At 37.1% G+C, this 26,255-nt stretch overlaps 1 protein-coding gene across 2 annotated transcripts in view; it reads left to right on the top strand.

Moving 5' to 3' along the window:
* LOC145666741 (uncharacterized) overlaps positions 1-26,255 on the top strand; it is a 156,418-nt gene that overhangs the window by 109,487 nt on the left and 20,676 nt on the right. For both annotated transcript variants that reach the window (XM_081734282.1, XM_081734280.1), the window contains exon 6: positions 6,080-6,215. In XM_081734282.1, coding sequence (XP_081590408.1) covers positions 6,080-6,215 — 136 coding nt within the window. The remainder of the gene's footprint in view (positions 1-6,079; positions 6,216-26,255) is intronic.

Raw genomic sequence — 26,255 nt, 5'->3', positions numbered from 1 at the left:
GAGATTTTCAGTATCAAAAAATGCTCTGACAGAGGAAAAGACTCAAATGTCTTGTAGAACTTTAAACAGTATTTTGATTTGAAAGATGCCTTAAAGTTTTGTGACAAGCCTCATCTCGTTCCCATTCTTAAAAAGATGATTACCTTGGATCAAAATGTTCATAACAGTTTCTGGAGGAACAGCGACTAGCCCAGGAAAGAAGTGCCACACTTAGAGAAGAGAAAGAGAAGTTGAAACAAGCAGAATAAAAACTGGAAAATCCAAGAAATGCTAAGAACATAGAAGAAATTGAAAGCCAGCTTAGTGAAAGGAAGCGGAAGTATAGCAAGACCAAAGAATCTGCAAATTCTCTGCTTGGTGAATACACAGATAGACTTCAGAAGGCTCTTAAAAAAGGGGAACTGAAGGAGGCACAAATCACTCAAAGGATGTTGGAAGGTGTCATGTCATTGAAAGAAGAGAAACGCAAAGAGTACAAGAACATTCAAGCTCTTCAGAAAAGTGTTGAAAAGAAGAGAAATGCTCTAATTACATCGTTTTTTAATGCACAGTCAAAGAAGAACTGAAATTTATTCAAGCACAAAGGTTTTTTTTTTTTTTTTTTTTTTTTTTTTTTTTTTTTTTTTAAATATGTATATTATATATAATGCTTCTGAGATGTCAAATCATAATGATGTTATTGCATCTTTGAAAAAAAAAAGCCAATCTCCATCCAGAACCAGAGATAAATAAAAGCTTTGTTCTGTTGGAAGTCTTTACAGCTGTTGTCTTTATATATGTTCAAAATAAATGCCTTGGATCATTTGTGAAGATTGGAAGGTAGATAAATATATTTTTTTATTTCTGAATTTAAGCGGCGTCTTGGTAGTAAATCACTAATGCACAGTCTGAAAAATAGTAAAATTTATCGAAGAGCAATGGTTTTGTTATATATGATGTTACATACAGGATTATATATAATATTCCTGAGATGTCAAATCATAATGATGTTATTGAATCTTTGAAAAAAAGCCAATCCCCATCCAGGACCAGAAATAAAAGCTTTGTTCTGTTGAAGACTACAACTGAGTTGTCCCTCAGCTTTCTTTATATATGTTCGAAAATTAAAAATGACTTTAATCATTTGGGAAGATTGGAAAGTAGATAAATATATTTTTTATTTTTGGTCTTAACCGGCATCTTGGTAGGGGTAAATCACTATTAAAAAATGTTACATTTTCTAACTTATGACTGAAAGTTGATTTGTGAAGTTCCTTATCAAAGGCAAGTTTGTCTACGAAGTCTCCTTTTGTGCTTCATTTAATCTACAAAGTAGCTATTTTCAATGCCATTAGACGCTCCGATGCGTGCCTGCCTCACTGACACACTAAGGTATCGAATCCCATGGTGTGACTACAGGCTGCTGGGACCAACCTAAATCCGGGAATTTCTGGAAATCCAAAAGGGAGTTGCTATTTCCTGGCCCTGTTTTCCTCAGCTTTCAAACTTCGTGCTGAGGTACCACATACGCATGTCAATTTCCCGGACCCAATGGCACGCGCTACTTGTCCATTTGGGAGTCAGCCAAAGCATCTTATCTTCTAGTAGGGTAGGGTTGCCACTTGTCCCGAATTAGGCGAGACATATCGAATTTTAGAAAACTTCCATTGTTCCGAATCATACCTATAAGGGATCCATTATATGACAAAACGCCAAATTATCCGAAACACTTACAAAATATGCGAGTGACATTTGTAAATTTCGACCACGATGTGCATTTACGACTTAACGATATGGTTCTACCACTAAAATTTGTCGTGTTGACAGCAATGAAATCACAACCGGCTCAGTGGCTTATACTTCTGTTCAATTAACCACCAACAAGGCGACGCTACGAGTTTTGTTTCGTGTGTTTTAGGTTTATATTTTCATTGTTATGTTCGTTCATGAATATGTGTGTTCTTGTTCCACGTACAAATTTGGATATGATAAACCGGCGATCTGCGCAGGTCGCGGCCATTTTCGATTATTTTTAAATACCACAATTAACTCTCTTACAGGGCGCTAATGGAGGCTTGTACTTAAACGGCATCCCGAATGTCACTATTCATCTCAGCGACTCTAAAAACTATTGTTCCGGCGCTAATATCGGTCGTTTTCGATCATTTTTATATGTCACCTCCTTCCACTCCCTTAGGTATGATAGGGGGCTGAAGCTATATTTCGAGGGTATCAGAATTGTCACTAATCAACTTAGAACTTCGAAAACTATGGATTCGACTCGAATATCGGTCGTTTTCGGTCATTTTTATGTCATACACTTCAACTTCCTCTAGGTGTGCTAGAGGATCTTATCTCCACTGGGGCTAAAGTTGGACTTAAGGTACATTAGACCTATCACCAATCAACGTAATGACAACCTGCTCAATTCGTGCCTGATTTTGGGGATGCGAAAGTTGAATTGAGCAGATCATCTTCCACTCACCATCTAGAATGAGTGGGCAAGTATCTGTTTCGTAAGCGAGAGGTTTCACAGTAAGCACATAACTATTGGGGATTAAGTCGTAATGATAACACATCAATTCAATTATTCAACAACAACTGTGTTTCTTATTAAAAGAGTGTAGCTAGTGTAAATGTTGTGAGTAATGACGGATATTTAGAATCTTTGCCAGACGAGTAGTGCGTTTCGAGCATTGAGCATTTGTACCCTGAATTGGAGTAACACATACCTTTACTGTTGTTTTCTGACGACGTTCTCTGTTGACCTCCGGGGTTGTTACGTTGACTTCGGTATCGCCAGGTTGATACCGTTACTGACAGGCGTTGCTGGTCCCTAGATGATTTGCATTGGATCTGGCCTCTCCAACCAATGCTCTGGACGAACTAACGTTGGCTGTTAGTCGTTATAAGATCGGATCACCGATGGTGCGATTGAATTCTTACAGTGAATCTCATTCACTCTTTATGGCGATGAACTCAAACTACTTCGGAGACAAACGTAGAACTTTTCTCTCCAATAACTTGGAACCTCGATCCAAGCCGTATGACTTCTATTCAAAGACCTTAACACTTCTCCTAATCAAAGCCGTAACACTTCTCCAATCACCTCCTGTCCCTTGGTTTTGTTCGAAAATCCACTCCCGGAATTCTGCGGCGTCGTCTGCTGTCAGGCACGTGTGACCTCCTTTCATTCGGAAAACAAATTCTTTCCTCGTGTCAAGAACAAAAACTGCAACATTCGACACGCTCTGATTTCCCGATTCTAGGCAATTTCCACATATCCGTGAATGTGTTGGATGTTCACAAACATGTTACAACTGCAATTCATGATTTTTACAGAATGTTATAAATGTTATAGCTAACGCATTTCATAAATTTCCTTCCTGCATTCGCAGACTACCAATTATTCATTTTGTTTACTTTATCTGCTGACAACAAAATAATGCAATTCTACCAACTTGCATTAACCTCAATTCTAACAAATGTTTTCCTTCCCCACATAATTTAATATATTTCATAAAGCCCAATATCAAAATAAATGAAGTTGATCGTTAAAATAAAATTCTAATAAATAAAATACGGGCTCTGCCACAGTAAGAACCTCGAAAACTATAGAGTCGACACTAATATCGGTCGTTTTCGATTATTTTTACAGTCCATAATTCTCCTCCCTCCCCAGGCATTCTAATGGGGGCTGAACTTGGACTTAGACAGCATCTGGAATGTCACTATTCATCTCAGCGTCTCCAAAAACTATGGTTTCGGCCGTAACATCGGTCGTTTTCGATAATTTTTTATCAACCTCTTCCACTCCTCCTATGTATGCAAGGGAAGACTCACCCCCGCAGTTCTTACTGTTTGCACGACTGTAAGTAATATGTCTATCAAATTTGATTAAAATTGCTTCTGGTGTTCCAATTATACTGGAACATACAAATATACATAAAGATATATATATATATATATATATATATATATATATATATATATATATATATATATATATATATATATATATACATACATACATATATATACAGAATAAATATTATATAATTTAATCACAGTAAATAGAATACAATATTCACTTCATTAGCTTTAGTTAACCCTATTTATGTGCACAGACACATCTGAAAATAATAATAATATATAAGTGCTTTCAGCATTTTTTTTTTTTTTTCATACAGTGTATGGAAATTAGCACTGTACGAAAATTCAGAATGAATGAGTATGGGTCTGACTTGGTAATTGTACCTATGTTTTCAGCACACTGTGTCGTTGCTATAACTACTACGTTAGCGAGTTCGCTCTTTGAACAGCCAAACACCACAATTCATGTTGGTGCTCATCCTTTCAGACTACATGATGCGCAGTTCTTAAGAACACTATGACAGTGCTGTCTAAAATAAAGTTATTCTTTGTTTTGTAAAATTTCATGAGCAACCAATGATTATAGTTAAGTACCTTTCATTGGTATGTAAAGACCTTCCTTGTCTTTATTTCACCACCGTACCCGTGGAACGAGGAGTAAGCCATCTTCCCAACTTAAAAGCAGAACATATTCACCACACTACAAGTAATTGACGTGAACTACAAGAAACAATCATCACAAGTGCTTACACGCAGTAGTACTATTATTTTATTATATACATTTTGCAGTATTATTACTTAATTTCTATAATGATGTTGTGTCTTACCGTAGTGTTTCAGTTTTCTGTGTTGTTTTATTGTAAAATTATACTTCTAGTAATGTACTATTTTGCGTCAGTAACTTAGCAGCAAATCAGCGTACTTTAGTTGTTCGTGATTTTGTTTATGAATCGTTTAGAAATGACATCGAACAGGTAATAATAAATTTTCTGTTGTTATTATTATTTTCTTTTAAGCTGATGCTTCCATCTTGTAAATTTTGAAGTCAAATTCTCATGTCATTAGTGTACTACCGTACTTGATGTGCCTTTGATTCATTTTATCGTGGGTTCGCTTTCAGATGGAAATGCTGTCATTATTATCACCATCTTTATTCTATACGCTACGACTATTCAATGATCTGTTATGCTCCCCAGAAACCTTAGTTTGAGAATACTCCCCTAATCAAAAGACGAAAGAATTTCGAAATGAACGACATGTATATTTTTGTTATTCTAATTTGTACATTCGAATAATTTTCGAGACTGGAACATTTTCTGGTCATATTTGCTAATTGTTGGAGGATCATTTACGACTAACCAATTTATTCATTCCGAAAATTTAAATTTAGCTAATTTTCATTATGACATGTAAAGAACAAGCCCAAACAGCTATATATATATTTTTTTTTTCAAAATATTAATTTCGTGTATCACATTATTGCGTGCAATTTATAACCCGTCATTAGAAATATTCGTAGACACATTAAGTCTGCATTTTGTATCTCGTTACTTGAAGATAGTGAAAAAGGAACAAAAGAGTACAGATTTCCCGTGTTTTTTAGCATTGATTATTTTATATTTTGAAAGTATGTACATTTATCAACCTTGTGTGTATATGTATACGATAATACTACAGGGTGTGTATCAGTTACGAAAGTCCCAAAATCAGAAAACGGTCAAGAAAGTCGAGAAAAAGTCACGAAATTTGGCTTTTGGTTCACGATTTCTTTTTTTATCTGTACAAATATAAGTACAGACTGGGAAATTTTGATCTATAAAACGTCAAAATTCACCACCAAAAATGTTTATGACCGCCTTTAGACGCTACCAAATCGCAAGTAAAGCATGCTTCTATCGCATGCATGAAAATTCGGGCTAATTCGCACCCAAATTTTCTTTTGAGAATGTTATGAAATTTTATTGTTTGGTAAAGAAACGGTCACGAAAAAGTAACGAAATTTCATTTTGGAATTTTATCAGACATCTTATACTGGTATGCTTTGAGCAATATGGTATTTATCACATCATATTTTAATACTGTTCTTACTATATGACTTTTTCTTTTCCTTTACACTGTTTGTATTATCATTTTAGTCTAACATTAAAATAATCAGATTTTAACGTAATGTAGAATTTTCCATTTCTAGATAGTTTTAAATAATACTTCCAATGTTTTATTATTGTAGATAAAATTCTTCGTCCAGTGTTGTCAGCAGTTACTCATTTGAAAATCCGAGTACAGGAAACAGTAACTGGAATGGTTCTGAGAATACTTTGTGAAGCTTGGCTTGATCACATTTACCAACAAAAAATAAAATTCAGGTAATTGTAATAATGCTTAAAGAAATGAACCTCTGTAGTTGTAAAAGGGATTATCTCTTAAAATGTCGCTCACATTTAGGTGTATGTGGCTTCAACTCAGCTGACGTTTTGAATATATATATATTTACAGAAGTTATTTTCTTTTTTTAAATTTTATTCCCCTGAAAGTAAGACAAAAAATAGGCTACATAAATTTGTACTTACCACCTCACCATTTGTTCACAGTGCCATCATATAAAGGGCAATGTACACCCAATGTGTCTAGCATGGATGTCTCTCAGCGACTTCTGTTGCAGGAAGAAGAAGTGCATAACACCTTGCAACTCCTCCTTGGTGAATTCTTCCTTTGATTGTCTCATGAACAGTGTTGTGAAGGCCTTAAAAAAACCGGAAATTTTGGTTAAAAAACAGTTTTTTTTACCGTTGTTCTCCGGAGCTTGAAAGAAAACGGAAAATTTAGGAAAAATTGAAATTTTCGAATATTTTACTACATTATGCTTTTAAAATGAAAAATATTTTATTTTTACTAGTTTACACTTAAGATCATTGAGTGCTTGTATTTCGTGTATTAGAATAGAGAAAATTTGTGTCAACAAACATGCGAGTATGTGCAGTACTCCTTTAAAGTTAGCACCGTGATAAAATGGAATTATGGCAACAAAAGATAGTAAAATAAAATTAATTAAGATAAACACATTTAAATTATCTTAAGCAATCTTATGAAGTTCCCACTTTATGGCAGGGAAGTGTTAAAATGATGGGGCCAGAATCATTTTAGTCAATACTGGTGTGTTAAAAACAAATTTATATATTTTATGGAGGATCTATCTTACTTGTGCTGTGTAAAATTTCTGCTAATTTTGAACTCATTAAAAATCCTTCGGAAATATCGGCAAAAACTGGAAAATATTATTTAAAAACTATTTCTTCGCCTGATGTTAATCTTATTTACTGTAACGTGTCTGTAGCGTATATACAATGTATTTCGCTAGCAGGAAAAGTACTTAAAGCAACAGGTTTTAATTTTACTTTTTAGTTTTCTGATTTCTGGTAAAAATCCCTCTTTATTATTTGCATATTTTTCGAATAACTTAGAAAAAGAGATGATTTATTTACACATCCATATACACCGCACAAATGTAAATTTGAGTAGCGAGAAATATATTAAACAATTTAACATGTGAAACTTCCGTTCATTATTATTAAATACTAGGAAAATACCCGTTCTTCGCACGGGGAGAATACGTTTAATTTTGGACATAAAGGGCATCAATCCTGTTACCAATGAACTGGGACCCCAAAAACTATGAATTCGATACTAGTATCAAGTCATTTTCAATTACTTTTACATGTCACTCTCCCCCTTTAGGAGTACTGATGCGAACTGAATTTGGATTTAAACAACATTGGAAGTATCACTGTTCATCTCAGCGTTCCCGAAAACTATGTATTCGACACTAATATCGGCCATTTTCGATCATTCTTATATATCTCCCCTCTGCGCAGCCCCAAGTTATGGCACTAAATTTGGATTTAAACGACATCGGAAGTGTCACTATTCATCTCAGCGACTCCAAAAACTATAGATTCGACACCAATATCGATCATTTTTAAAAATTTTTTTTAATATCAATCATTCCCCCTCAATGAAGTTACGGTGCTGAATTTGGATTTATATATCGGGTGTTCTAAAAATGGCGCTCACGGATTACAGAACACTATTCTACAGGTCAAAATACAGGGTCAGTCCTTAAAGTAGTAGGACTGAGTCAATTAAAAATAAGATATTGACAGAAATAAGACTTACGCTTAATATTCTTCGAAATATGATCCTCCTACATCCACACACCGCTGCCAGCGGGATTTCCAGTTTTCATACGCGTCCTGGAAGGCGGAAACTGGAATGCTGTTCAGCTGCCTCGTCACGGCCTGTTGTAATGCTTCCACCGAGCCGTGATGATGCCCTGTCAGGTGTAACGGATGAACGACACATATATAACCTTTAAATAGCCCCCACTACCCAGAGTCCTGCGAGAACGGACGTCACCCCACTTCCCCCTTTAGAATATAAGAATTTTAAAAGGAGAGAGAAAGGAGAATTCCACTCCCCCACGGCTGAGAATAATGACGACGAGGAGTGCGAGGTTCAATACTGGAAAAGGCTTATACTGTATGCAAAGTATCACTACTAAGATAATCAGGAGAATTTCTACCAGAGTTGGAATGGGTCAGTGGGTCAGTGGGTCAAGTTTTCTGAGTGGGTCGTGGGTCAACAGCATGTGACCCACTGCGACCCACCACCCACCGTGACCCACTGCAACCCACCACCCACCATGACCCAGTGTGACCCACCACCCACCGTGACCCACTGCGACCCACCGAATGCATAATTGCAATTATTATGAATATTTATTCAAAGTAGTTTACCTAAAGCAAAGAAGAGAGTTATTAAAAAGTAGGTACAAAGTTAATAACACAAATAAGCCATTAGTAATACAAGTACACATTTTCCGTAACTCGTAATTTTCCACCTTAAAACAAATCTGAAATCGGATTTATTTCCTGTTAGTAACTTTTTGGTGGTAAATCATCCGCAGTGGAATGATGTCCATCCTTCAGCCAAGAAATAACTAGCTCGTCTACTTTGAGCTTGTCTAGCGGTGGGCCATTAACATTGATGAACAACAAGTTAGACAATGTTTGAGCACTTAATCTATTTCTAATATCAGTCATCTGTAATTCATAAGGGGAAATCCCCGTTCGCACTCTGTCGTGGAAATTGATAATACATCTACCCGATTTCTGCAACTTCTCATCGACAATCTACTAGTTAGACATAAGTCTGATAACGATTTTTCTCGGTCAGTTTTGAAATACTCAGCAAGAAGTATCATCTCTCCATCACCATACAACATCTTTTCCATATCGACCATGTCAGTTGGCAGTGTCGACCCATGTAGAACAAAAACTTCATCTACCACACCTTTGATAGGGAATCTTGTGAATAAATTATCAATTAAAGCCTGATAAACTGATGATTTCTTATTTGTTTATAAATTTAATTTTTGTAATTTCACATGAAGGTTTGATACCATTACGAACTTCCCTCCCCCGTCTAGAAAGCGAAAGGGAACGAGGTTTCTGGAAAGTATTCAGAGGTGAATGGGAATTTCCCTCCTTCTTCAACTTCAATTACCACACTGCCGTTTGGCATGTGCCAAATTACGATGAATTTCAATTAAATTATCATAGTATAATTATTTCCTTGTTGAATTATCAATACTTTTCAGTGGAAAAAAGGATGAAATTTCAAAGTTCCAAATCAAAGTAAGTAGACCAACGTAAAGGAAAAAACAAGGTGTAAAATTTTCCATACAATTATCGGTACAATCCAAACTTCAAATTTCCGTGTAATTAAGCTCACAGTACAAATTTTATGCCTATTTTTCTCACAACTTTATGGGTTGATTGCCCTGTGCTGTGAGCGCTCCATACAATAAACATAAGCTTCAGCAATTATTACAGCAGAAAGCAATGGATATATGAAGCCAAGCACTGTATTTTTTGTTTCTGATTTTTTTTCTGAAATAACATCGATCGTTTTCGATTCTTTTTACAAACCAACTCACTGCCAAGTTTCCATATATAGAAAGTGCCTCCCCCCACACACATAAAGGAGAATTTTAAAAAATCCTAGAACACATTCTGTTTATTTTCAATAAGGAGTTAATACACTGAATTTCAACTCCGTAAGTTTAACGGCTTGCGAGATACTCATTTTTTTTTCGCAAAAATTCGGATCCTCACTTCCTCCTTAGGACATTATGCATTATAATAAAAGCAATATAACATCCCAATTTGGATTAAGGCCTAACTACATACCAAAAGTAATTTCATTTGACTTTGCAATTTGACCGTGATGATCAGGCACACATAGTTACATTTAATTTTTTTATAAATAATTTATATATTACAGTGATTCAAAAATGTATTTTTTCCAGTAGTAGCTCTAAAAACCCACAGGTCTCGAAAGCCAAGTTGTAGTGTAAGTCCTGTTGCTATAATTACTATTAAAAATATCAATATCCAAAAGTGCCCGGTTTTCTTTTCACTTGGTTAGATATAATCACCTCAGGTAAGTAGACAGAAACAAGTGGAAAAGAAAGGGAAAGGAAGGTCTTGAAAGTAAAACGGAGACAAATTTACCAGTCTTCAGAAGATATTCTCTACAATGCAGTGAGCAGAGAGGATCGGTAGATCATACTGAGTCGGTGGGTCGCAGTGGGTCACGGTGGGTGGGGGTCGCAGTGGGTCACGGTGGGTGGTGGGTCACAGTGGGTCATGATTTTTCAAGTGTTTTGTGAGTAAAATACTGTGAACTGAGAAACTATAACCTTTTTCATATTGTACAGGGGTATTTTCCTGCGAATAGAAGTTTCTTGTGGAATGCGTTCAGAAATTAACACTTGCAAGAATACTCTCTTAGTACAAGTATATTTTAGGCTCACACTAATTTCCCCCCACCTCGAACTGTTTCAATTTCCTCACTGACAAACACTTTACCATTTTATATCGTAAAGGTCAGATCCACCGTTAGTGTAGCAGAGTGGTGCTTGAGCGATTGACTAGAAATTCAAACTCCGATTAGTGACAATTTCACAGTCTTGTTTTATTACAAGTGTAAACTCTTTGGTCAGTAAAGAATAGGCCGTGGATCGTGTTCAGAGTTAATGACGATGGATTTTGGTGAGTCAGAGTAGGTCACAGTGGATGATAGTGGTTCATGGTGGGTGGTGGGTCACGGTGGGTGGTGGGTCAGAGTGGGTCACCGTGGGTGGTGGGTCATGGTGGGTCACGGTGGGTGGTGGGTCAGAGTGGGTCACCGTGGGTGGTGGGTCACAGTGGGTGGTGGGTCAGAGTGGGTCACGCTGGGTGGTGGGTCAGTGGGTCGTGGGTCACGCTGGGTGGTGGGTCAGTGGGTCGTGGGTCAAGTTTTCATTGACCCACGCCAACTCTGATTTCTACAACTACTTGAAAATGTAAAAAGTTTTCTAACAAATGAAAAATTTTATTATAACAAATCCGAAACGTGATATATATATATGTAAATATAGAAAACTTTTAACAATTTGTAACAAGTAATAATAGCATTAATAGAAATCTCTGTTAGCAAGCAAAATTATTTTTCCAAAAAGGATTTTTTTTCCAGTAACAAAATGTTTCTGAAATAAATATTATAACCAATAGTAATTCCAAATATAGAACTTACGAACCTATACAATAATTTCATCAAAATGTATGGAACTCAAAGTTACTGCCAAGTGGCTTTCATTAGAATGAAAATGTGGGAGGAAAGGATTCCTTAAATATGGGTCAATATGCATGAATTACGAGCAACAGCTCAACTGTAATTCTATTGATTCCTTTTCTTTTTTCTCTTTTAAACTGAACTAAGACATATATCATTCATTTAATGTCTCCACAAGCCTGAATATTTCCGTAATTGCAATATATTCAACTTCCTGACTAGTAACTTTAAACTAGTTTATCAAAGAAAACAAGAATCAACATGTTTTAACTTCTGGCATAAATCTGCCTACTCAAAAACATTTACATTAACAGGTCGGTTAATTATTTTTACTTTTCTTTTCTTTTTCTTCCGCAATATTATTAGAAATAAATGCTTCCAAATATACTGAGTAATAATGATATCTTCTGAATAATAACCATAGTCAGGATCTGTTATAGTTTTCAAAAGAAGTTAATCTAACTATGCAATATACGGAAAGATATTTTAAAGACCCATTGTTCATTCAAAGGACCAACACACACACCTCAATTTTATACACTGCGAAGAGCTCCCGTGTTAGAGCAAGAACCTCGGTTGCAACGTGACGTCATCCCGAACGACACGACTCGCGCAAACCACCGAAGGTTATGCAGTGCTTCCAACTCCGAGAGAAATAACCAACTTAACAGTAAGCCGGAGTTTCATTTCACAAATTTTCCTTTACAAATTTTTTCATTTTATTATGAAACTTGGGTGGGTTACACAGGGTGGTTTTGAGGTGGGGGAAGAGGAAAAAGTCTGGTGGGGCGAGGTCGGGACTGTAGGGTGGCTGAGGCAAGGTTGCAATGTTATGTTGGGCCAGATACGCCACCACTCGGAGGGCTGTGTGCCTCGGCGCATTGTCATGATGCAGTCGCCAGGAGTTGGCGATGGCTGGGCGGACGCGGACGATGCGTTTCCTCAGCCGTTCCAGGACCTGGAGATAAAAAACTGCATTAACAGTCTGTTCGTGTGGAACAAATTCCCTGTGGATCACTCCTTGTGAATCGAAAAAGCAAATGAGCATGCTTTTCACTTTTGATTTCGTCATGCGCGCCTTTTTGGGGCCTGGGGACGTGGGGAATTTCGGGTGTGCCATTCCGCGTTTTGACGTTTGGTCGCAGGGTCATAATCAAACGTCCACGTCTCGTCCCTAGTCACCACATTGTCTAACAAGTTTGGATTTTCACTCACTTCTTCGAGAAGGTCCTGGCAGATCCGTTTGCGAACGTCCTTTTGCTCGCCTGTCAGCACTCGCGGCACCAACTTTGCACAAATTTTCCTCATTTGCAATCGTTCCTGCACGATTTCGTGAACTTGGGTTTTAGCAATGCCAGGTTCATCGGCAATGATGCGAACAGTTAATCTTCGTTCACTGTCCAGTAAATTCTTCACTCTTGCAACATTTTCCTCCGTTTTGGAGCTCGAAGGTCGTCCTGACCGTGCAGCGTCTTCAACTTCTTCTCTCCCCTCCCTAAACAGCTTGTGCCACTCAAACACACTCGATCTTCCAATGGCGTTATCACCGTACGCCGTCTTGATCATTTCATGAGTCTCTTTCCGAGTTTTACCGAGCTTCACACAAAATTTGATGGCGTAACGCTGTTCCAAAAGATTGGCCATGACGCAGCGTGACGAGGGTCACTCACAGGGGTTACGATGACGAGCGATCTTTACCCTGCTGTGGCTGGCAGCCGACTGGCGCTGCTTCCTGTCTTTCCTTAGACCCACCTCAACCAACAATAGGTGGAGTAACCGCCGTCAGTCTGTAAAAAGGAAAGAAAAAGATCAGTCCTACTACTTTAAGGACTGACTCTGTAAAGCGAAAATGTTATATGATGAAACACCCTCCAGGGCCTCCTTCAGCCGCTACGGGGAATCAAAATTTCACTATGTGGCAACGTCGCAGATTAATTTTGGAACCATTAGCATTGCTATACGAATCCATCAAGTAGTTATATTAAGTGTTACGCTAATAAGTGGTGCTGGTGTCGACGTCTATCGACTTTAACTGTCATCTGGCAAGAATCGAAGTAATTATTTGATTGATTGGTAGACCTACTCTATGGTTCTTTATCTGCGACGTTGCCACGTAGTGCAATTCGCGTCTCCAGGGGACGACCCGGAAAGTATATATTTTCTCTTTGTTTTGACATATAGAATAGTGTTCTGTGGTCCGTGGGCGCCATTTTTAGAACACCCGATATATATATATATATTCAGGGTGGCCACTCACCTGGAAAATCGGGAAAAGTCAGGGAAATTTTTAATTCTGGAAAAGTCAGGAAATTTTGATGAAAAACCGGGAATTTTTACTCGGGGGAAAATTTACGTTCTGCTGTATTCCTAGTCATTTAGCCGGTTTACTTATGTACAAAATAGTTTTGGTCGCTAGGGGCTTCGCCCCCAGATCTCTCCTTCGTTCCAGGTTTCGTTTATCTAGCTCTGCTGGTTTGGGCTGCGCATACTTTCTTCATATTCTTTTGTCATTTAGTGCTGCCCATGAATTGAGCTGGAGCGAAATCGGGACCATTTTGTAATTAACACACTTGTTTTGTTTGATGGCTGCTCGATTTCCAGAATTCGCTCGGGGCTGCGCCCCTGCATCCCGTTTTGGTAGCCACGTGATTAATATAAAGGCTGAACGGTAGTTGAGTATTTCTGCCGGAAGAGTTCCGAATGTGTGTCGAATTCCACAAAATGTGTGGAATTTTGGTTAATGCGTGTATTTCTATGTGGAATCAAAAACTGTGTGGATTCCACATGCATTTGTACTCAGTGGCGGCAGTACTTTTTGCGACACACGATTAATTGGCTATGCTTTTTACAGATATTTGACCTTTTGACCACCAATTTGAAGTAATGGCATTCCCCTCCCCCCCTAGTTTTTACACCCAATTCCGCTACTGCATGTACTACTGTTCTTTAAAAAAATCAGCTACAAACAAAATTTTCTGATTTCTTAAAAGCACATTTTATTAGTGCTCATTTACTTCAGTTCCGTTGTTTTGTTACACAATATTTCCTATCTATGTCGACCTGTTCCCCGGTTGCATATCCATCGCACGCCACTGCTGGCAAACAAAACCTTTGGGACCCGGGCTTACCTAAAGTTGTTAATGCCGGCTTTCTAGACCGAAGTTCGCTACTTCTTAATACAGGTAGCTCCATACTCTCTGGGCCAACACCAAAACTTTTGAGTGTCCACAGGAAATCGAACCCGGGACTACGTGCATCGTACGCACACGCGCTAACTATCCGGTTCAGTATATATATATATATATATATATATATACAGTGGCTGATCCAAGGGGGGCTATAGCCCCCCTTGACGCTCAGGTATACACTGGATAAAATGGGCTTCGATCCTGCTTTACACTGGATAAAACGGCAAAATATGGTTTAGCCCCTCCCTTGATCATATCCTGGATCCGCCCCTGTATATATATATATACGTTAGCTACGCCGCATCAATGTGTGCTTGTGTGAAATTGTGTGGTATTTAAACGTGCTACGCGTGTATTTTGGACCTTATGATCCGACAGCTGGATTTAAGAGGTTGAGGATTAAGGAGGTAAGTAAAGATAGATGCATATGCAGTTAAAAAATATATGAAGCATTAAGAGTTATTTCAGAATACATACGAATCACGATTGTGCTGTTTTATGTTTGCGTGTGAGAGGGGGATCATACGTCGTGTGGCTTGTAACAACAGCGAAATTATAAATTTATCTATTTTTATTTATTTATTTATTTTTTATTTATTTTTTGTTTGTGTTCAGCTTTGTGAGTACTTTGAATTATTAGTAATGAAAACACGTAACTTTATAGAGCCATAGAGGTGTGCCTACTGAATTTTTGTGATACACTGTTTGCAATAAGGATGTAGATAGGCCTAACTATTCTTTCATGTAGGCCTGTGTGACCATTAAAGACGGTATCTTTTAGTTACGTGCAAGGGGGTTGGGTATTAATAAAATACATAATTCCTCACGATATTTATGACCATGGGCGTCCACAGAGGGGTTCGAAGGGTCAGTCGACCACTCTGGAAAATTGCATAGGTTAATAATAATTTCTATAATAGAAAGTTATGCTTTCAAATTAAAAGTTTATACTTATTAAGGAAGCTTGTATTCTTCACCCTCCCTGCGAAATTTTCTGTGGACGCCTTTGTTCGTGACTGATGCATAGTACTGTTCAATTACAACATAGTGAAATATATGCTGAGCTAGTGGTGACGGGTTCGTAGCATGGAAATTTCATATTTCCATGAAAAATAGTCAAAGGTCCACAAAATACGTATGCAAAATTTCAATATGATACCTTGAAAAGTAAGGTCGCAAAAAATTCGTGAAAATTTCATAAAGAAAAAAAATGCGATTTTACGCTTCGGCGCCCCCCTCCCCCCGTTTTGCACCGCCAAGTTGACGGTCTGCGAAAAACCCGCGTGAGCAGTGTTGAATTTAGAAACTTTTCTCCGGGGGGATAATGCTGGATGGATATGTTGGAGAAAATCATACCATTATTAATATCTTTTAAATTTTCTCGTGTCTTCCGGGGGAGGGATTTTATATCTCCGGGGGAAATGTCCCCCGGGGCACCCCTGAATTCAACACTGCATGTGGGATGATCTTTGCTCATTCTGTGAATGAACAATAAGAAAAACCAGCTTATCACTCGTGTGTGAGCTGTATAAGAGTTTTAAAACAACACTATGAAATAAAAGTATACTAACAATTTGTAAAGGCCTGTACGTCAGTATAATAGGCCTAATTTCAAATATAAAATATCTTTATTTTAATCGATTTCGGTCTAAATTCAGTATATCTGCACATAACTACTCATTTCTAATTCAATATGGTTGTATTTTAATTCATTTTACATTATAAAATAATATTTAACTGAAAGTTTCAATTTACTGTTTTCAACAATGGAATTATTGCTTGCCAACAATATATGTTGTTAGATCAAAGAAATGCCGAAATTAATAACCAATCAGAAACGAGTTCTTTGTCTGCTGTATTTTTGTGACATTCATTTGTGACGTCAAAGAACGATAGCATAACCTTGTAGTGCAATATGACAGAGGTTGCTAATAAGCACAGCTGGTGAAGGTATTGTATATTTGTTGTTAAATCCGGAGAATTATTTGATTGCAAATTAACGAAATAAGCAGATAATGAGTAGAACAGTTTCTTGATTTGAATTTTGCAATTTTAAACCGATTTTATGTAAATTCTGTAATGGTGTTTTTCCAAGAAAATAACTTTAAGAATTATTGACTACTTATTTTTTTAAACATATATTTGTTTAAAAAAGAAATGAAAATTTCAGTTAAGGGAGTTGAGGATTGTCACAGGGTGCGGGCTCCACCTCCGTTGGCCATTTCCTAGCTATGGGCCTGGATCAAAATACCATGCTTTCGAGTAATTCTTTTTCTTAACACATGGACTTCTTTGCCGTATAACTCACATGATTTGTGTTTAATAATGGTTTGCAGGGCCGGCGACAGGGGAGGGGGAATAGGGGACAAATGCCCGGGAGCCTGGAATCACAAAAGAATAATTAAAAACAATAATTTTACTGGGATTTAGGAGTTCGTGTCCCTGAGTTGCCCAAGGTTCCTGTCGTGGTGTATGATTAACGTGTCAGTTTTCGTTAATGCGCGTAACCACCCGTAGGAGTGATAAAATATACACTGATAATTTTTATGAATTTTTCCAATGTCAATGATTTGTAAATATTATGTAAAACGACATTTCTATGATGGGTTGGATTTATTTTCTGTAATTTTGAGCCGTTTATCGACCTTTTGGCGCATTGTTCGTATTCGTATTTGAGTTTCCGTTACATTCGATTTTCCGATCCTAAATTCTGGTACAGATTTGTTTTGGTCTGAGGAAATAAGCATGCATATTGATTGTAACATTGCGTAAATGTTGATTCGTCCTATATAAATTATTCGCTTCTAAATATGTAAAGAGAATAACGGATGTCTGATTCATGGGCGGCGTTAGGGGGGTGAGGGGGCAGTTGCCCCCACTTTTTTGAAATGACCCATTAATGTAAAGTTTTTGTATATATTAACGGTTCATAGAATAAAAATGGTGCCAAAAAATATTTGCCGCTCCGTGAGTACGTATTTGTTGTCTTCCCGTGCAGTTAAGAAAGCTACAAGAATTGCGTTTTAATTGCCACGAAAAATGGCTCAAAAATTAACCTATTAGCACGCCACAATTCGAGTGTACTTTCATTTCTTCTTACAAGGGCTCGATATGTTAGTCAGCCGCTTTGGAACTAATTGAGATAAAATTTCGCAAAAAAAAAAAAAAAAAAAAAAAAAAAAAAAAAAAAATCCTTCACAAGGAGTGTTTCTTTCAGAAACAATGTTCCTGGGGCACCCTTAGTATTCCAGAGGGGCACTGCAGGTAATATTCTGTTTATTATTATATGATAGACTGTTATTTTGGTTTCCTTCGGGGGGAACTCTCAGAGCTTCAGGGGGCAGTGCTCCCCAAAAAACATGTCTGGAAGAAACACTCTTCACAAGTTATTCTTTAATTGCACAAAAATCGACAGTTCCTAAAATGTCTTTTCTTCTTTCTACTAGTAAGGGATATTTTAATTTGATTTTTTTTTTAGTTTAACATTCCGTTCAGCAGTGAGGCTATATGAGACATGGACCTACTGATTAACGTGGAATATGAACCACATGAGCTCCCGCCAGGAATCGAACCCGGGTCTCCCACGTCAAAGACGCGGCATTGTTTTGCAGTGTAATATACGAGTTTAGGGCAGTAGCGTATATTGTGGGCTATCAAAGCTATCACTGAAGCCCATATCTTAAGTGAACTAGACAGTTGCTAGTGCTAATTCTTCGAAATGTGTAATAAAACAACTACAGAAAAGACTGCACTGTTAGTGAAGTTAACATTTAATCAACTAGCCTTATTGTCTGGATCTGCTAGGTCTAGTGATAGCCCAAGTCACAATCCCAGCATACGCCACTGGTTTAGGGGTACAATTTTGTATATACAATTAAATTTAGTGAATTCAACATAATTCTAGGTTTTAGAATTATTTTACATAACTGAAGTGGGGAGTGATTCTAAGTATTGTTGAGTTTTGATGTATTCCAAGAAAGTGAAAATTGTACCTAATGGCAACGAACATGTTTCGGGAAGCTGCAAAAGTATTTCTTTAAATGTCGCAGCATAAGCTTGTAGTATTTACTCTTTCTAACAGTAATAACATATAATAGCATGCGTGGAATTAAAAATATAAGTTGTTAATTAATTCCCAGTTTCAAAATAACTTTTGCAAAACAAGCCTCATCTATATATTTAATGCGCGTGTCTGTCTGTCTATCTGTACCCAAAATATTCAGACTACAAGCTAAAGGGGCTACGGGTACCAAATCTTGACGCATTTGCAATTTGCATTATCACGATTCCGGCGAACTTTCATGTATTTAGTTTTATCTGCGTTTACTTCTAACCCCATTTCCCTGCAAGCATTTAATAAATCTCTGCATTTCGTTCTATTGTTCCTTTATCTTCCCCTATCAGATTTACATAATAGACGTATGCCATAACCTGGTGAACACCTTTTAGCTCTAGGCCCTGGTTGCTATCCTTTAATTTCCTTATAGCATACTCCAGGACAAAGTTGAATAATAATGACAACAAAGCGTCTCCTTGCTTCAGGCCATTCTCAACGTGAAATCTTGCGGACAAGTATTTTCCTACGCGGACTTTGCTTTGGGTTTCGCTTAAACACATCTTATTAATCTAACTAACTTTTTCGGTATACCAAATTCAGTAACAACGTTGAGCAATGAGAAACAATAGACAGTGTACTTATGTTATTGATGTTGTTATATATATTAATTTCTGATGTGAATGATTGTACACTCATATTCATATTATTATTATTTTTCATCTCAGTTTGCGTCTCAATCATGTCCAAAAAAGCTACTTTTTCGAACGACTGGCTCTCCAACCCAAATTTCTCATTGTGGCTTTCTGCTGTGAAGGACAACAGGAATGCTGCATTCTGTAAGATTTGCAGAAATACTTTTAGCCTCAGCAACATGGGGAAACGGGCTATTATTAGCCACATGGAAGGCAAAAAACACACTGCAGCTGTGAAGAACTCTCTAGTAACTCGGCCGATAACAACTTTTTGTCAGCAAAAGAATGCAGTGGAATGTAGTGGTCAGAATCCAGGTCCTTCTTGTCCCGCTGAAGAACTGGTTGTAAGTAAAGAGATGCTGGTGGCTTCCGAAGAATCTATTAAAAGTAAACATGCTAATGTTATGAAGTCGTTTCTAGTGTCTGAGTCAGTAACTAAAGCTGAAGTTCTGTGGTGTTTGCAGGCAGTAATGGAACACTTGTCATTCCGATCTGCTTCCCGACTGGCAACAAATTTCAAGCTCATGTTCCCTGATAGCGAAATTTGTAGTAAGATACAATTACAACGTACCAAGTTAGCTTATACTATCGTTCATGGTCTTGGACGACTTTTTAAAGGTTATCTTCTCAAAGAAATAGAAGCTTGCAAGCATTATGTTATTTTGTTTGATGAAAGCCTTAACAAAGTCTCGCAAAAGCAGCAAATGGACCTTACGATTCGGTTTTGGGATAATGAAAGAAACCAAGTGTCAGCAAGATATTTAAATTCAGTGTTCCTCGGACATTCAGCGTCAGCAGACATTCAAGTTAGTTTCAAGAATGGTGTCGTAGGTTTGGACCTCAAGAAAATTGTTCAAGTTTCGATGGATGGTCCACATGTTAACTTCAAATTTTTAAGTGACCTGCAGAAAGATCTTGCAAGTTCACCTTCAGATCCAATTCTTCTTGATATTGGAAGTTGTGGGCTGCATACTATGAATTGTGCTTCTAAAGCTGCCATGCAAGCAACAAGTTGGAAATTAGAAGAATTCCTAAGGGCGTCTTATAATTTATTCAAAGACGTTCCAGCTCGTCGTGCAGATTACATAAGATGCACAGGGTCTTCTGTGTTTCTGAAAAAATTTTGCAGCATTAGATGGACAGAAAATTCAGACGTTGCTTCCCGGGCGATGAAAATATTACCGAACGTAAAGAAATACGTACAGTGGGCTGTTGATGAGAAGAAAGTACCACAGTGCAAAAGCTTTGATACTGTAAGACATTTCACAAATGATAACCTGCTTGGTGCAAAACTTGGCTTTTTCACAACATTAGCAAAAAACTGTTGAACCTTTCCTGCGTGAATTTCAGGGAGAAGCTCCATTAGCTCCTTTCCTTTACAACTCGCTCCAGGCCATAGTATTGTCTGTTGCAGGTCGTTTTGTGAAAGATAGTGTTTTGGAAGGCCGGCCATTGGTTAAGATTGATTTAAATAATAGCGAAAACTTAAAGCCAGCCCAGTTTGTAAACATTGGGTACACATCAAAGGATGCTATACGAAAAGCCAATACCGTATCGGATAGACAGACTCTTAAATTTCGACAAGACTGTCGCGCAGGATGTCAGAAATTCATACTGAAAATAATGGACAGGTCACCTCTAAAATTCAACCTGACAAGAGCAATTTCTTTCCTGTATCCAAGTGTGTTTGTTATGGATGATACTGTAGCTGCAAAGAGATTGTCCAATTGCCTAGAAATTGTAGTATCCAAGAATTGGATTTCAGGAACATTAGCTGATGAAATCCAAGGTGAATTCAAAGTTTTTGCTAAAAGTCCTCTTGTATTGGAAGCAATGAGGACTTATGACAGGAAAAGTAAGAGATTAGATGACCATTGGATGGAGATGCTGCATTTAGGCGCATGCTCAATACATATGACTGATTTTGTGAAATTTCTCCTCATTTTATCTCATGGAAATGCTAGTGTGGAGAGGGGATTTTCAATCAACAAAGAATGTTTAATTGAAAATCAAAGCGAGTTGAGTCTAATTGCACTCAGGCAGGTACATGATAAAATTTCAGCTGTGGGTGGTATTGATAAGTTTCCAATTACGAAGAGGGTTGTCCATGCTGCCCGCAATGCTCATGGAGTATATGTTGATTCTCTGAGGAATCAAGAAGAGGAAGAGAAGAAACAGAAGAAGAGAAATGCCATTAAGGATAAAGTTATTGAACTCGAGGCGAAGAAAATGAAGTTGTTGAATGATGTCAAGGAGAAACTGTCTGCAATTGATGATGAGATTATTGGTTTGAGGTCTTAAAATATTTAAGTGGATGTGGTCTTAACTTCAGTTTGATTGTAGTGAACTGCAAGTCTGTGATTTAAGGTTTTAAAACATTTCAGTAAAGTAGTGTTCGTTCCAGTAATTTGTATTTTAGTAGTGGACTGTAAGTGTGTGTACTTTTGTGACTAGTATTAAGCTTAAGATTGGAAAGCGATAGGGATAGACATTCCTCTTCTCGTCCTGTGCAGCAGTTGGTTACAGTGGAGTGGAAACACACAGGAGAATTGAAAATTAGGCAAGTAAGTGATTAAAATTAAACTATTTTTCTTCGCTAGTGTTTTTTGTGATTCTTTTTTAAATAATGATCCTCTAGTCCACATTGCATTTCGCTTGTAGCTTCTGTTTAAGCTTTGAAAAACAATGCTATACCAATTTTAGATCTCTCTAGAAATTTTCTGGAAAACCGGGATATTTTCTGGAAAAGTCAGGGAAAAGTCAGGGAATTTTGAAATTCCAAATGAGTGGCCACCCTGATATTGTTTGTATCATACTTTGAGAGAACGATCCATTGAAGTTTTACTGTATTTTCTATGAGTACATTGCTCTGTCCTGATCATACCACCCTGTCTGCATTCCGCATTCTTTAGTGTACTGCCGGGTTCAATGATAGAAAACGGCTGAATTAAACCTAGGAAGTGACTTCTGAATAAAATCCAGACTACAGTAAGGCTAAGGATAATTCTCGTTAGAACCTCTGTCCGTCGTCTTGGTGATCCTAAGTGAAAGACGTCCTGCAAAAGGAGAAGTAGTGGACCCGGTATGGACAGGAAAAGAGGTATGTACACAAAGGCCAATAGACTTATTTGTCAATAGGAAGGGAATAAATTCGTATGTAAAAATTATAAACTTGCATCTGTTCATTTAATTCAATCAAATATTAGTTCATTAGTGCATCCCCAATTTCTTACTACTCTCGCATAAGACTTGCTACGATCCCAAATAAGCATGGTGGAATACTGGTCTCAGGCACTTATTTATTTATTTTTTCCCCTCTCTTCTGATTTTTCCCCATTATTTAGTAGTGCTTAAAATACTCAACTTTGTTAGAATAGAATATGAATTTATTTAGAATCCATTTCATGATTGGCATTGTGAAGGTTGTTGTATAGCTTACTCTTATTTTCTTTTGTTTTTGACGAATCAGCATCTGGTGTTTGAACTGTCTCGTATGTCGTGTTGTTTTCGAGTAATATTCGTTGTCTTTTTTCCCTTCATTTTTTTTTTTTCTTTCTTGTATGCGTAGTAATGAATTCTTCTTTTGCTCTGTGTTAAAGGCCTCGTTTCCCAACGCTATTATGAATAAACTGAGTTGAAACTTCCTTTTGTGTGTATTAGCGGAAAATTCTGTTTCAATAACTACGGAGGTCTTTAGTGGCGTACGTATGAGGGGACAACTTCGTAAGCAATTAGAATCACAACGTAGCAAAATGACTAGTGAAAATCGGAATAATTTTATGGAGTGTATAGGACAGTTGGTGAAAATTCCGTCTTATACAGGTTATGAGCCTCATAAAGTAGATTTATTTTTTGAACAGTTAGAAAACGCCGGAAGATATTATAAGTGGAATAATGACAAGCTAAAAGAAGTTTTGCCTACTTGTTTGACAGATTTAGCTTTTGATTGGTTCTTAAATTATAAGAAGGAAAGTACACATGATGGAAAATTTTATGACGATGTAAAGAAAGACATGATTTCCACCTTTAGAGGCATATCTTCGCCTTTAACAGTAGAAGACACGTTACGTAGGGCTAAGCAATCTATTAGTGAATCTCCACAAATGTATGCCATTCGATAAGCCAGATTAGTCGCGTTGTATTTGCCCACTGCTACCGTTCAGCAGACAATTATGTATAGTATAGATGGTCTTAGGTCCAAGTACATGAGTGTATTTGCCGACAAGCATTTTGGCTCAGTGGACGAATTAATAAAGCAGCTGAACAGTGTAGATCGAAAAGAAACAATGTTAAGTGAACGTCTTAAGGAAGAACAACAAGAAATTAATGCTTATGCACAAAATCCCTTCATTCCGCAAGGAATATCTTACAATTTTCCTGGTAGCTCTTGGATGTCTGGTCAGACACCAATGTTTCCTCATGTACAGGGGAATTCTCATTCATTTCCGCAGATGCAATATGATTCTTCACTTCTTTCTTCGTATCATTTACCACCTACTTATCAACCGCCAGTACCAGCTCCAAATTCTTTTCATAATAATGAAATACAGAAACTTTCTAAAGAATTAGGGGAAGTTAAACAAGCTTTAGCTAAAAGCCATAATGAGACGAGTAAGGGTGAAGCTAGCACCTCTAATTCCCAAGCGGATATTGAGAAAGTGTGCGAAAATATGCAGAATCTTGTGTTAGCTCTTGAATCATCCATGAAGGATAAGAAAAAATATAACAATAATTACAAGAAAGAAAAAAAAAAACACAAACTCAGAATTATTTTAACCGGGAGAACGAAGCACAGGGTATTTCAGCCAGTAACCAGAACACAGGTCAAAATAATTCTGATTCGTACAAACCTATAATATGTAGGGCTTGCAAAGGAATAAACCACATTGCTAGATTTTGTCGAGCTCCTAAGCAAAATTTAAACTAGAATCATCTACGGATCGAAGGGGGGATCTGGTAGATATTCGAAAGCATCAAATCCCCATAAGAGTAGAATCAAGGTTATGTCTTATTACAGCTCAAGTTAATGGAATGCAACAGGACTTAGTAATTGATACTGCAGCCATGATTTCGGTTTGGCCTGAGCATTTGGTTCCAGAAAACGTGAAACGTGTAAAAATTACTAGCAATCTCATAGGGGTATCTGGTGCTAAAATTATTTCAAAGGAAGTAATATTTTTGAAATTTTTCTTAGGAAGTAAGTCTTACGTTCATTGTTTTAGAATTATACCTTTGAATTCTAAACCTTTATTGGGCATTGATTTTCTAAGTCATCAGAATGCCTCCATTTCCTTTTCCGACTTGACATTGACATTGTATAGATATGGTAAACCTCCCAAATCAAATTTTACAAATTCTCAGAAAATGCAGTATGTTTTACCAGATAGTATTTTGTCAAAAGTCAATATGCAAGGACAGCCTCAATTAGTATTAAAGGTCAAAACAAAACTTTTGCCTCACACACGTACTTTTGTTCCTATAGACTTAGTAAATGTTCAGAATGTAGAGGAATATTCGTGTTTTGAACCAAACGTAGATTTGTTGTTGAAGCGCAATATTTTTATTCCCAATGCATTGCTGCCAAATCAAATAGACTGATTCCCATTATAAATCCTAATCCTCACAATGTAGTTTTAAAGAAGAATACAATTATTGGTTATGCATCGCCTTGTGACGTTGTTTGTAAAATATTTGAGGAAGATGGAGAAGGCGAAAAGGCACTAGACTGGGAAAGTGAGTTAAGCGAAACTGAAAAAGAAGAGCTTAGAAACCATATAGAGTTTCACTAGGAGCGCTATAATCCTTCTTTGTTAAATGTGAATCCGGCTTTGTCTCAGTCTCAAAAGGACACAATTTTGAACTTAATTTTTAAATATAGCGATACATTTTCTTGGGACCAAACTTGTATAGGTGTTACTAGTCTTATTAAGTGTGATATTCCTACTGATGGCACTATTGCTAATGTAAAGCAGTATCCTGTTCCATTGCATTTGGTAGATCAAATGAGAGATGAATTACAAAAATTAGAATCTCAGGGTGTGATACGTAAGTCTAGGTCTTTAGGATTTAATAATCCTGCTCTTCTTGTAAAGAAACCTCAAGGTGGTTATCGATTTATATCTGATTTTCGATTTTTGAATCGGATTGTGCAAAAAAATGAGAATTTTGCAATACCGTCCATGGAGCAAATATTTACGAATTTAGCAGGTTGCAAGTGGTTCAGTGTTCTTGATTTAAATTCTGGATTTTTTAACATTGAATTGACGGAGAGTTCTAAACCTAAAACAGCTTTTAGCATTCCTAATATTGGTAGTTGGGAGTACAATTGTATGCTCCAGGGATTATGTATTTCTTCCTCAGTGATGTGTCGCTTAGTAGCTATGATAACTGCAGGTATTTCAGCCTCTGAACTCTCCACGTTTGTGGACGATTTTATATTTTATTCTAAAGACTTTTCCTCTATGCTCAGTACAATGGAAGAAGTATTTAAGAGACTTCGTAGAGCTAATGTGAGATTAGGAGTTAAGAAAACTCAGTTATTTTATAATGAAGCATTGATTTTGGGACATCTTGTATCCGAGCGTGGTATACAAATTGCGCCGCATTTACTTAACGCTGTGAAAGATTTTCTCGTCCTACAACAGTTAAAAAAGTAAAGTCATTTTTAGGGCTTACTGGATACTTACGAAAGCACATAAGGAATTATAGTAACATAACATTACCTCTTGAGGGATTATTGAAAAAACGAGTGAAATTTCATTGGGACGAGCAATGTGAAAAAAAGTTTTCAAATGT

Source organism: Thermobia domestica, chromosome 12, assembly GCF_964235325.1.
Source record: "Thermobia domestica chromosome 12, izTheDome1.hap1.1, whole genome shotgun sequence".
NCBI lineage: Eukaryota > Metazoa > Arthropoda > Insecta > Zygentoma > Lepismatidae > Thermobia > Thermobia domestica.
Note: the sequence above shows the minus strand (reverse complement) of the source record. Positions and strands in the feature narration are given on the sequence as shown.